This window comes from Aulonocara sp. 'chitande type north' Nkhata Bay, linkage group LG9, assembly GCF_057382095.1.
Source record: "Aulonocara sp. 'chitande type north' Nkhata Bay isolate Kocher_YH1m ecotype deep benthic linkage group LG9, A_spYH_male_GT1.1, whole genome shotgun sequence".
Taxonomy (NCBI): Eukaryota; Metazoa; Chordata; class Actinopteri; order Cichliformes; family Cichlidae; genus Aulonocara; species Aulonocara sp. 'chitande type north' Nkhata Bay.
Window position 1 is genome coordinate 36,623,777 of NC_141352.1, and position 12,492 is coordinate 36,636,268.

Genomic DNA, 12,492 nt, shown 5'->3' on the forward strand with positions numbered 1-12,492 from the left:
TCTCCGGGGCTCTCCTGCTTCACCGAGGTCCTACTAAAAACAACAACCACACTTCCTGCTTCCTCTCCCCTTTATAAAGAGGAACTCCAATCAGCCGCTCCCTGTATTCAACTCCGCCTCACTGGCAGCTAGGCTAGAGTAAAATCTCCCCTCCCACACAGGTGCAACAACCGTAAATAAACACAAAAACATGCAATTAATCCAAAACAAACTCAAAAACAAAACCAACAAAACTTAAGGGGGGGGGGGGGGGTTTCTCTCCGTCCTTTCCCACCATGCTATACTCCGTAACACCCACCCCAACTTTTTCCTAGCCCGTCCTCGGGCACTCTAAGTATATCGAGGTGGGGGCTTCCCGAGATTTTCACGGGCCGATCTCCTTAAACCCTCCTGAGTTGCAGGGGCGGACTTGTTGGAGGACGGATAGTGACCTGGCCCTGGCATCTGCTGTGCCATACTCCATAGAAGTAACCACTGGTCTGAGGCTGTCGCTATATCATGCGCAGCTGCCGTTCCTGGTTCTAAGGCGCCACCTCCTGTTTTATCATTGACGGAAGGCAAGAAAGTACATATGCGCAGGCGATTACGATGGACCACTCTAACAGGCCCATCTTTACCTTCTGGCCGAACTCTGTAGACTGGGTTCATAGGGTTTGGCTGGCCAACTACAATTTGGATCTCTTCCTCCCAGTGTGCTGCCAGTTTACCCTGTCCGTCCCTTCTTGTCGTATGGACTAAAACCCTTTCCCCCGGGAGCAATGGTGCTGCCCTAGCCCCAACATCATACCTGTCCTTCATCCGGCCTGCAGCCTTCTGGCTGCTCTTTTCCACCATCTGGTATGCCAGCCTCAAGCGCTCATGATGTCTCCTCACCCACTCCTGCGTCGTGGTTGACTCCATGGGTCTCTTCGTCCCCATAAACAGCTCGCCTGGCAGACGAGCATTCCATCCAAACATCAGGTAATGGGGGGTGTAACCTGTAGACGCATGGACAGAGTTATTATAAGCCTGGAGCAGTTCGGGCAAACATTGTACCCACCGAGTCCGCCTCTCTTCCTCTAGGGTGGACAGCATATTTATTAATGTCTGATTGAAACGCTCACAGGCCCCATTTCCCTGAGGATGATAGGCAGTAGTTCGACTTTTCTGACAATTATAATACTGACAGAGCTCCTTTATGAGGGCGGACTCGAAATTAGCCCCTTGATCCGAGTGCAGTTGTTCTGGGCATCCAATTGGCTGAATAATATGTCTCAACAACATCTTCGCTGTAGTTGCAGCGGTCTGGTCCCTGGTAGGTATTGCCCAAGCATACTTTGTAAACAAATCAGTGGCGACCAAAATGTACTGGTATGAGTCTGCCGGTCTACCTAATGTCAGGAAATCAACTGCCACGGTTTGGAGAGGTGCGTGTGTAAGAACAGGGCTAAGTGGGGCCCGACCGTCACCACGACCTTTATGACGTACACACCGTTCACAGGATGTTGTCCAGTCCCGCACTCTCTTCTCCATTTGAAGCCAATAAAAACTACGGCGCAGCATCGAAAGTGTCTTTGCCACCCCCAAATGACCATTCCTTTCATGGAAAGCCTTCCATGTTGGTTGCTGTTCCTCCAAAGGAACAAGGATTTGGTAGTACGCCTCACAGGTATTGGAATCCACCCCCCTGCGGACCAGAACACCCTCCGACAACTCCAGCCGTGACCATTGTTTCATGTAGTTTAAGACTGCAGTAGGCTCCTGGCGTCTTTCCTCCCCAGATGGCATCTTTCCTCGGGCCATGTAGTATCTCACTCTATGCAACGTGGGGTCCTGCTCTTGTAAGCCTTGCCAGCATCCTGGATCCCAATCGATGTTCACAGCCTGAACCCATGCTTTTTCGTCCACACTCTGTGGAGGCACCAAATCCTGGGGTTGCACCTGCAATGGCATTCTAGACAGAACATCAGCATTCACATTTTCCTGGCCAGGCCGATACTTAATATCAAATTGATAATTTGCGAGCTGGGCTACCCACCGTTGTTCCACTGCGCCCACTTTTGCAGTCGATAAATGGACCAATGGATTATTATCAGTATAAACTGTGAACAGAGACCCCCATAGATAATCTTTAAATTTCTCAGTCACCGCCCACTTCAAAGCGAGCAGCTCCAGTTTAAAGGAGCTATAGTTTGCATCATCCCTTTCGGCAGGTGCTAAGCTTCTGCTAGCATAGGCTATCACACATTCCTTCCCATCTTGTACTTGAGACAGTACTGCACCAAGGCCCACTTTACTGGCATCCGTATAAAGCCGGAAGGGTAATCTGAAATCAGCAAAAGCTAAAATAGGAGCCTCGAGCAATTTCTGCTTCAGAAGATCAAAGGACTGCTGACAATCCTCATCCCAATTTATGGGGATATTCTGTTTTTTATTCTTCGGTACTCCCACTAGCAGCGAGTTAAGAGGCCTAGCAACACCCGCAAACCCTGCAATGAACCGCCGATAATAACCGGCAAAGCCCAAGAAGGAACGCACCTGATGAATAGTCTGCGGGGCCGGCCACTTCTGTACAGCGGCAATCTTATCAGGGTCCGGAGCCACACCCTCACTGTTCACCAGGTGACCCAGGAACTTCACCTGTTGCTGGAAAAGAACACATTTATCAGGTCGCAACTTCAGCCCATAGCTCTTCAATCTTGCAAACACTGCCTGCAGATGTTCTAGGTGGCTGTCAAAATCCGGTGAATATACTATCACATCATCCAGATAGACAAAAGCGGACTCTGTGATTTGACTTCCCAAACAACTCTGCATCAACCTTTGAAATGTTGCTGGAGCATTACACAATCCAAAAGGCATTCTTTCAAACTCATACAAGCCAAAAGGAGTACAAAATGCAGTTTTTTCCCTGTCAGCTTCAGAAACTTTCACTTGCCAATACCCACTTGCTAGATCAAGGGTGGAGTAGTATTTTGATTTAGTCAGCATCGTCAAGGTCTCTTCAATTCTAGGTAATGGATGGGCGTCTTTATGTGTCACTGCATTCAACTTGCGGTAATCCACACAAAATCTCAATTCCCCATTCTTTTTCCTTACCAGGACAATGGGTGCTGCCCAGGGACTTGTACTCTCTCGCACCACCCCTGATCGAATCATATTATTCAGCAATTCTCGCACTTCCTGATACATTTTAGGGGGGATTGGCCTATACCGCTCTCTAATAGGAGGTGCCATACCTGTCGGAATAGAGTGCGTAATTACATCTGTGTGGCCATAATCCTCTTCGTCGGCAGCAAACACATCGCCCCACTTCCTCAAGAGACCATTTAACTTTTCCTGCTCCTCCATAGATAGATTCGACCGCCCTTGTGTCATAACTTCAATGTGAGGAGCTTTACCAGATGGTTCCGAGCTCACCTGGGATACGCCCACTTCAACAATGCCTGGCCTGGTTTGCTCAAACGTGACTTCAAAAGGTTCCTGAATGTCGACATTTTCCGTGGAGAATGTAGCCAGGGCCTCATAACGTCGTAACGTAATAGGAAAAGGATTGAGATTCCTTACTTTGATAGGGACCCGGCCTCTATAGACAGTTCCTAGCGATCGAGCAACGGCAACTGTACTAGGCCCTTCCAATGGCTCCACCAAGATACATTGTCCTTTCCTCAGTGTCTGTGGGGCCCTAGCCCAAATCACCTGCTCACTGTGTTCAGGGATCTTCACCGGGTGGCGGTAAGCGGGTCGCAGGGTCCCTACTTGTGGTACGGGGACAGCTGCCTGAATTCTTTGACAGTCCTGAAAAGCAGATGCCCACGCTTGTTGAGCGTCTACAGTCGAGCCAACAGGCCAGGTCTGGGTCTGCGTCTGAGGTTTCAAAAAAAACACATCCCAACATGGAACGATGATGTTCATACCTAATATAGGTAATGCATTAGAATTATTGGGGTCGTCCTTTGAAATCACAATTCCCATATCTTTTAGGGTAATGTCTCCCACCTGTACTTCAGCTAACACATAGCCCACGTAAGGAATAGCCAATCCATTCGCGGCCTTCAGCTTTAGCCAATTAAGATCACTCTCTTTCCCCGGCTCCTGTTCACCAAACAATCTCCTAAAACAGGCTTGTGGCATTAATGTTACATTAGACCCAGTATCCAGCAAAAATGTCACTTCTTTACCATCAATGAATACTTCTACTTGACGGCATGCCCCTAAAAATTGAGGGTGGTTTAACTGAATTGGACCACTATCATCCTTTCCAATCACCTGGCCCATAGCGACTGGATTTACTCGTTTAAAGCCATCTGAGATGAAGTGCCCCGACACTCTCTTGCCATGTGTCCACTAACTCCACACCTACTACAAATAGGCTGCCCATGCTCATCCCACTTGTGCCGTGGTCGCTCCACTAACCGTGGGGTTTGCCTTGTCACCGGGGGTGGCTCGGACACTTCAACACCTCCCCTATATTGAGGGGAACTAAGGTTCCACCTTTCTCGCTCACCTCTAGGAGCTGAAAACGTCCGTGGCATTGGTGCTGGTCGGACAAATTCCCTCAGCTCCTCCTGAAGAGTATTTTTGAGATCCATAATTTGCTCCTTCATTTCTGCAAGGATCTCCACTTTAAACTTATCTCTCCAATTCAGAGTATCCTGCCACTTTAAATCCCCTCTTACTACAGCACAAGCGGAGTCCTCATGTACGCCATACAGCGCATCCGCTTCCAATTGCAGAGCCTCTTTACGCACCTGTTCAAATGAGAGGTCAGGATCGTGCCTTAATAAACGCCGCAGATCACGCTGTATCTCACCCTCCCTAAGACCCAAGACAAACTGATCACGCAGGTGCAGGTCAGCCCGCCGAAACCCTTGTGGCTCTTTTGTCTGCAGGCGATGGCCCAACTCCCTTAAGCGTAACGTGAACTTTCTAATAGGCTCTTCTGTCCTTTGTCTACATTCATAAAACATGGCACGCAGGGTACCCACGGCTGTTTTGTCCCCATACAGTTCTTTAAGCTGAAGAAAGATTTTATCTGGCGTATCCCGCTCCGCTTGTTCCAGAATAAGAATTTCACGTCGTGATTCTCCTCCTAATGCACTCAATACAAAATCACATTGCTGTTCTATCGACCACTTTTGAGCACGGAGCATTGCGCTAATTTGACTCTCCCAATCTTCATAATTCGTATTAAGCCCACAAAATTTTGGTACCCAGGGCGCACCGATAAAAAATGGTGACGCCATATTCCTGGTTTCAGATAACTCATCCGCCATATTAATCAGTCTAAGGCAGGTAGGTTTGTATACTGGTCACAAATCCTGTCGACAAACGCCAAATGTTACGGGAGGTCTGTTAAGAGAGCCTCCATGCAAAAAGAATAGGAATTCTAGTGAGGACCAGCAACAAACCACCACGCACACACTGCAATGGGTTACACAAAATTTATTCGTTCTTCCTCTAGGCAAACTACCGGCTGAAGACAACCCCGGCCAGGGATCCAAAGCCCAAAGACCACCGCGGTCCGAGTTCTTCGCCTAGTTACAAACAGGGGAGAGAGGGTCACTGCACGAACACGCAACCAACCGTATCAATCCTGCAGCTCCATAAAACAGGTTTGCCACCCACCTTTTCAGGCTTTAACTTTGTTCGAGGCTGGGTCTCCACATTACCTCCCGGCAGTTAAGCTTCCCCGAGCTGGTCCAGTTCTTCTTATCGGGGCGCAGGAGGTCTCCAGTCTAGTGCTCGTTTTCCTCTTTTCCAATACGTCCTTTTTTCCCAGCACGTCCTCTCTTTTCCGACACGTCCTCTCTTCTCCAGCACGTCCTCTCTTTTCCAGCACGTCCTCTCACAGCTCCATAGGAATACGTCCTCCTTTCCACATCCTCCGTTTCGTTAAAAGCAAAAACCAGGCCAGGCTAAAAAAAATCCTTTCTATTAAAAATGCGCACACTTTGTCCTGGATCTCCGGGGCTCTCCTGCTTCACCGAGGTCCTACTAAAAACAACAACCACACTTCCTGCTTCCTCTCCCCTTTATAAAGAGGAACTCCAATCAGCCGCTCCCTGTATTCAACTCCGCCTCACTGGCAGCTAGGCTAGAGTAAAATCTCCCCTCCCACACAGGTGCAACAACCGTAAATAAACACAAAAACATGCAATTAATCCAAAACAAACTCAAAAACAAAACCAACAAAACTTAAGGGGGGGGGGGGGGTTTCTCTCCGTCCTTTCCCACCATGCTATACTCCGTAACATAATGAACATCATTTGGATCACTGCTCCCGTCAAAACTGAAAGCCCAACCACCCCATCCAGTGCTCACCCTGCTTTTGGATGAATGTAGCTTCATATTTGCACAAATTCTTCTTCTTTCAAAATATAATTTTGCTTTAAACAAGCCTGGTAGGTTTTAAAACAAATCACCACCACTGATGGTGAGCACAGCTGACGTAATTCGCCAAACACATTCATGTTCTCCTCAATATGACTTGGGCTTTGTGATAACTTTTAAGTTTCAGCACCAGTTTTTAATACTTTGGGTTATGACAAAATATTTGCTAAGCTAATGAGCCCCAGCTTACTTTTTCTTTTTTGCTAATTAGCATTGATGTGCTAGCATCTGAAATTACAAATCCATCCATCCGTTCACCCTGGATAGATTCCCAGTTCATCACAGGCCAAACAGTACAAATTAACCACGCTAAAGATTGCATCTGCAAGTATTCAAATTTAATTTGTGAAGTCCTCAAAAAACAAAAATAAAGAGCTGAGAAGTACACTAAATTAATTATGCTGAAATATTTTTGGATCTGGTGGACAGAGTGAATGACGTTTCTGGTTTTTCTTGGGAAAGAAGACAGTATAAATCCATCTCACTGAGACACGAGGGGGACGAACAGCCTCGCACAGACTCCAGTTGTTTGCGTGTATAAACGAGACAAACAGGCCTATGTTTTTTTTAATTGTACATCTCCAAAGAGCATGAATGGAAGACAGCCTCCTCTGTTAGCGTGGCGTGACCCTCCTCACGCCTTAAGAAAAGGCAGAGCATTCTTAAGAGAGGTTATGACCCCAGCATAGAAAAGACACAGTGGTGAATGTGCCACACTGTTAGCTAAAGCCCAGCTAAGAGTGAGCAAAGGAGGAGGGATAGGCTAGTCAGAGGAAGAAAAAAAGAAGGGATTGAAGACCAAGGAATATCTGTGGTTTCACTGAGCTACATGCCAAACCTTACTCCGGATACCAACCAGCCCAGGATGCCATGTTCCTTCACTCACTCTTACCCTTTTCCCCCGTTTTTTTAAAGGACAAACAGACCTATGGAAAAAAGGAATGTGTTAATTAAAAGTGTCCAGATGCAGGTGTGTGAGAGGTCAGCCAGGATACCTCCACTTTGGATTTGAGGCCAGCATGCTAATGAACTTGGGCCTTCATGTTGTGTGGTTAGGGCTACACTCACTGAGAAAAAACACAGGATGGAAATACCCCATGTTAAAAACATGGGGAAGAAGCCGAGAGAAAATTTAGAACAATAATGATATCTCCCATAACTCTCACTGAGCCAAGCTTAGAGCGTTTTATTTCTGATACTTGCCTGGCCCCAAATTGAAAATGACAGCATTGATCCGCAGTCATAAACTTGAAAGCAAGGATTCAGATTTGAGTTGAATTTCTTATATAGTGTAATTGCTTCATGTGTTTATCATTTCCTCTTGGAAAATTATTATTCAGCGGGACTAAAAGAGCCTGGGAAAATAGCCCCCCGCCCCCCATAGTTATTGTCATTGCTGTTGAAGCAGAGTAGGAAGTGCATGAAGCCATTTTCTGTTATGATTGTCGAAAAGCTTCAGCAGCCTCAGCGCTGCGCAGCTCTTCTGTGACTGAGGCTCAGACATGTAATTAGGAAAGATCTGAGGAGTTGTGGTTTGGCCTGGCTTTAGCCACAGGACAGGGATGGCACTGAAAGAGATGAGAGGGTGTGTAGACAGAGACAAATGGAAAACTAGCAAATTTTAGTTAGGAGGTTTTGATTGTATCCTGCTGAGTTGCCAGCTTTTTCTAGCATATCTTCACAAGCTAGAAAAATCTTTATAACCAATATGCCTCCATCCGGCACGGAGCATTTAAATATTAGTTTAGTTTCGAAGGGGAGTCACTCATAGTCTCTGTATAATATACAGATGATATAATACCATGAGCATCACCCCAACCGGTCGCAGCAGATGGCCCCGCCCCTCCCTGAACCTGCTTCTGCAGGAGGTTTCTTCCTGTTAAAAGGGAGTTTTTCCTTCCCACTGTCGCCAAAGTGCTTCCTCATAGGGGGTCATATGATTGTTGGGTTTTTCTCTGTATCTATTATTGTACGATCTACTGTACAATATAAAGCGCCTTGAGGTGACTGCTGTTGTGACTTGGCGCTATATAAATAAAATTGAATTGAATTGAACTGGTTCAGCTGGTCTAAGTTTAAGATATTGGTATATTTAGAATATTTTTTGACGATAGACTGAAACATTTTCTCACTGTCTTCAACACCACCAAACTCATTTCCTAACACGAGGTTGCAGTGCATGGGAACGGCCACTCTAAGGCTGTCTCTGCTTTTCCTAGCTTTTAACCAGCCCTTAAAGGAGTGTCAATAAAAATAGCTCCATTCAATGAGAATTACCCGACGTTATCAACATTATGTGAGTGAGCACATATGATCCTATTTATACTGCAAGAATGTTTAGTAAGTCAGTACAGGAGTAAGTATGCCCTCGTCCAACAGGTTGGGAAGAAGAAATGAAGATGGAGAGAGGGTGGTGGAAAGTACTGCTTCATTCTTGTGAATTGGAGAATGAGTAAAGATTACAGTGACACTTGGCACAAACAAGACAAGTGCACAGGTGTGGCTAGCTTGCTCTTTGTATCTGTGTGAACACAGAAAGTGAAAGTGACCGCAGGGTGTTTATCTCCAACTTCTAGCATGAGGAGAAAGATCCCACCAGAACTTGGTAGAGAGCCAGAGGCCAGTCAAACAGTTATCTGCATTCCCTGGGAGCAATGGATGGCAGAGAGAAGGATTATCCACATGCAACCTATGCAGACATACTTGTGTGCAGTTCTTTAAAGAGCCGACACTACGTAGCCAGATGGGGACGATGCTGTGTGTACGTTAAATGCTGACTGGTTGAAAAGTGGGCCTGAACAGCAAAGTTCACAAAGAATTGGTAGATGCCTAAAGAAATATTTTAGATCAATAAAACCACATGAAAAGCACAGACAGTGGCTGAGGTGCACATTTTTTATAGTTTTATCACTTCTCTGTTTCACTTCAGCTCTTTGCATGCTGTAACCATAGACAGTGTAAAAAACTGAGATAGCTACCATGATGTCATCCATTGATTTCTCAGGGCCTGTCTTGAAGCCTTGAGATCAGCGTCTTCACTGTTGCTTGGTTTCAAAAAACTAAACATGATGAGGAGAAGTGGGTCTGACTGTCAGAACAAGTCATCATCCAATGAGAATGACATAGATAATCGTCTTTTTTGAAACACAATATGACCAAGATTTGCACAGAAGACTGGCATTTTTCTTCAGTGTGATGAAAAATAGGGATACGCTCCAGCCCCCGAGACCCTGAACTGGATAAGTGGAAGAAAATGGATGGATGACAGAAAATGAGTAAGCCCAGAAACTCATCATGTGTACAGAGTTCAAGAGAGAAAGCCATATTCCCACAGACTAATTATGTTTAATTAGAATATGCTAGAGACCTGTATGCTGTTATTATATTTAAGGTTTTCTATCAAATACCATCTGCTGAGTTAAAAAAAATGAAATATGCAAATGTTTTATAGCTATATAATCTTCTTTATATCATGTTAGCTATACATAGAGTTTTGTGTGAACTTGTATATTTCTATTGTAGCTGATCAGGTATAATGCAAAGTTTTCCTGTTATTGAATTCTTTGAGCAACTTGTCTTTCATATTGCACCACCCAGTGGCAGCAGGGCTCTCTTGACTCAGGTACACTTGTTAATAGGGTGTTGAGTTCTGTTAAGTGCAAAGAAAGTGGATGAAGCCAAAGCCAGCTCGGTTAGCACCATGGTTCAGAGCTCACCGTGCCGTTCATTCCACCTCTTTGGGAAAGAATTAGGACATTTTTTTTTCCGCACGTTGTTCAGTAAATCACACATTTTTGGTGTACTTAAAGTAAGCCCCCCGGCCCCAGCAAGCAGTATTAATTTATAACAGCAGGGTGGTGGAAAAGCGTTAGCCGTGTTTATACATTTCAGCTAAAGGAATAACATAAATCCTTAAGTAAACCTAATCTGTCTGTGATTGTAAACAGTCTGTCGCAGTAATGGCCCCAGGAACAAATGAGGACCTCATGGCGGGGCCTCAAGTAAAAGCCCTCCACATACCAAACCCGTTATCCATCCCTCCCTCCCTGTCTTGCATTTTACCACTTTCCATTTAAAACGTGCATCATACTCAGCATATATGTCTATTTTAAGAGGGAGGAGATGTTAGAAACTTCCTGCCGCTGCTTTAAACTCTTGGGGCACTGATTATGAAAATGGCAGGGCAATGCAGGGCCAACCCCTACTCTGTCTATCTCCATAGGAGGCTGGGGGGGGGGGGCTCCTCTGACACCAAAGCAGGCCAAGCCAGGATCTGTGCACGAGATAAGACAGGCAACAGGAAGGAGACAACCCAGAACCCCGTGCTCCCTGACGTGACAGAGCCACTATTCATTTTTCAGGAAGAAAGAAAGAAAAACAACATCAACAATATCAGATGCAGCATAGAAGAGGAGAAGGGGGATAAAACGAGGAGAAGCAGGCATCTAATGGGCAACTTAGGAAAAAAAAAACATGTCTCTGTTTGTGTTGGCTTGCTAGAAATCGTTATTAACAAATAATTTAAAAATCACCATTTTTTTTTCCAAGTCAGCGAATAATCACACAATATGTCTCCACAAATTAAAGTTGCTGTGGCGTTAATGGCTCCGGGCTTCAGCCAGTTCCACAGGATAAAGAAATGCACTGGCGCCACAGCAGTCCAAACACTTGTTGTTGTCACTACACACATAAATCACTTCTTTCTCTTCATCGCTTCACAGGAGCTGTGAACAATAGCAGGTAAACAGAGATGACGTTGGAAGAAGAGCCTGTTAGCTCAGTGCTGTCCTCTCCCACACACATTCCTAACAGCCTGTGTGTGGAGTAAAGGTGCAGATTAACAGCCACGGTGCCCTATGTCAGCAAAGCAAACATGCCAGGCAGAACAGGGGAGACAATTAGGATCACACACACACACACACACACACACACACACACACACACACACACACACACATGCAAATGAAAGAAACTGCTACACTTGTGTGTCAGAGAGCAAGCAGAAAGCCCAAAAGCAAGAAAAGACCCATGAATGTCATATACAGTGGCTTGCAAAAGTATTCGGCCCCCTTGAACTTTCCCACATTGTGTCACATTACAGCCACAAACATGAATCAATTTTATTGGAATTTCACGTGAAAGACCAAAACAAAGTGGTGCACACGTGAGAAGTGGAACGAAAATCATACATGAGTCCAAACATAAACTGCTGTTCACAAACGCTGTCCATCTAATCTGACTGAGCTGGAGCAGTTTTGCAAAGAAGAATGGGCAAAGATTTTAGTCTCTAGATGTGCAAAGCTGGTAGAGACAGACCCTAAAAGACTGGCAGCTGTAATTGCAGCAAAAGGTGGTTCTACAAAGTATTGACTCAGGGGGCTGAATAATTATGCACACCCCACTTTGCAGTTATTTATTTGTAAAAAATGTTTGGAATCATGTATGATTTTCGTTCCACTTCTCACGTGTGCACCACTTTGTTTTGGTCTTTCACGCAGAATTCCAATAAAATTGATTCATGTTTGTGGCTGTAACGTGACAAAATGTGGAAAAGTTCAAGGGTGCCGAATACTTTTGCAAGCCGCTGTAGCTGACTCACTGCTGGGTTGTGGAGATTTTAATGAAATGTTCATTCAACCATGTTTGCACACAAATGAGTTCACTTCAGCGATTTTGGTAAACGACACTGTGCAGACTGCATTATGTCATAGGTGACAACTTAAATCAGGGCTGTCGAACTCATTTGACATGCGGTGCCACAAACAGACTGCTTTGATCTTACGTTGGCCAGTCCAGTGAAAGTACATAATAAATGTGTAAAATTACAGAAAATGTTTCTGTTGGTTCGTTGTCGGAATGATAAAATATGTTTTCATTAATTCAAAGAAAATGTTTGTGTATCAAGTGTAAATTTATAAAGCAGATTTTGAATAAACAGGAACTTTCTGTCATTTAATTGTTCATCTATTACTTGATTGCGTTGGTGCAGTATGAATGGCAAATTATCAATACAGCTGTAAAACCTATCCTAACCTAATCCGTACACTCCTGCACATTTTCTAGAGCTGTCCAGTGGGCCAGATTGGAGTCTTTGTCTGGCCGATTCTGGTCCATGGGCCT

At 45.2% G+C, this 12,492-nt stretch overlaps 1 protein-coding gene across 1 annotated transcript; it reads right to left on the minus strand.

Moving 5' to 3' along the window:
- Positions 1-330: 330 nt before the first annotated feature.
- Positions 331-4,257, minus strand: LOC147322746 (uncharacterized). Its single transcript, XM_086305067.1, has 4 exons — positions 3,706-4,257; positions 2,518-3,621; positions 1,647-1,920; positions 331-977 (listed from the first exon to the last, which is right to left on the minus strand). Exons 1-4 carry the CDS (start codon positions 4,255-4,257, stop codon positions 331-333), a joined length of 2,577 nt encoding a protein of 858 aa, XP_086161193.1.
- Positions 4,258-12,492: the final 8,235 nt, after the last annotated feature.

Excerpts from the sequence above, each read along its gene's own strand:
- LOC147322746 (XM_086305067.1), bottom strand. The coding sequence starts at position 4,257 with ATGGGCCAGGTGATTGGAAAGGATGATAGTGGTCCAATTCAGTTAAAC. Across the intron at positions 3,622-3,705 it reads GACCCGCTTACCGCCACCCG|CCATTGGAAGGGCCTAGTAC; the intron begins GTGAAGATCCCT and ends ATCTTGGTGGAG. Across the intron at positions 978-1,646 it reads GGGGGTGGATTCCAATACCT|GTTACACCCCCCATTACCTG; the intron begins GTGAGGCGTACT and ends ATGCGTCTACAG.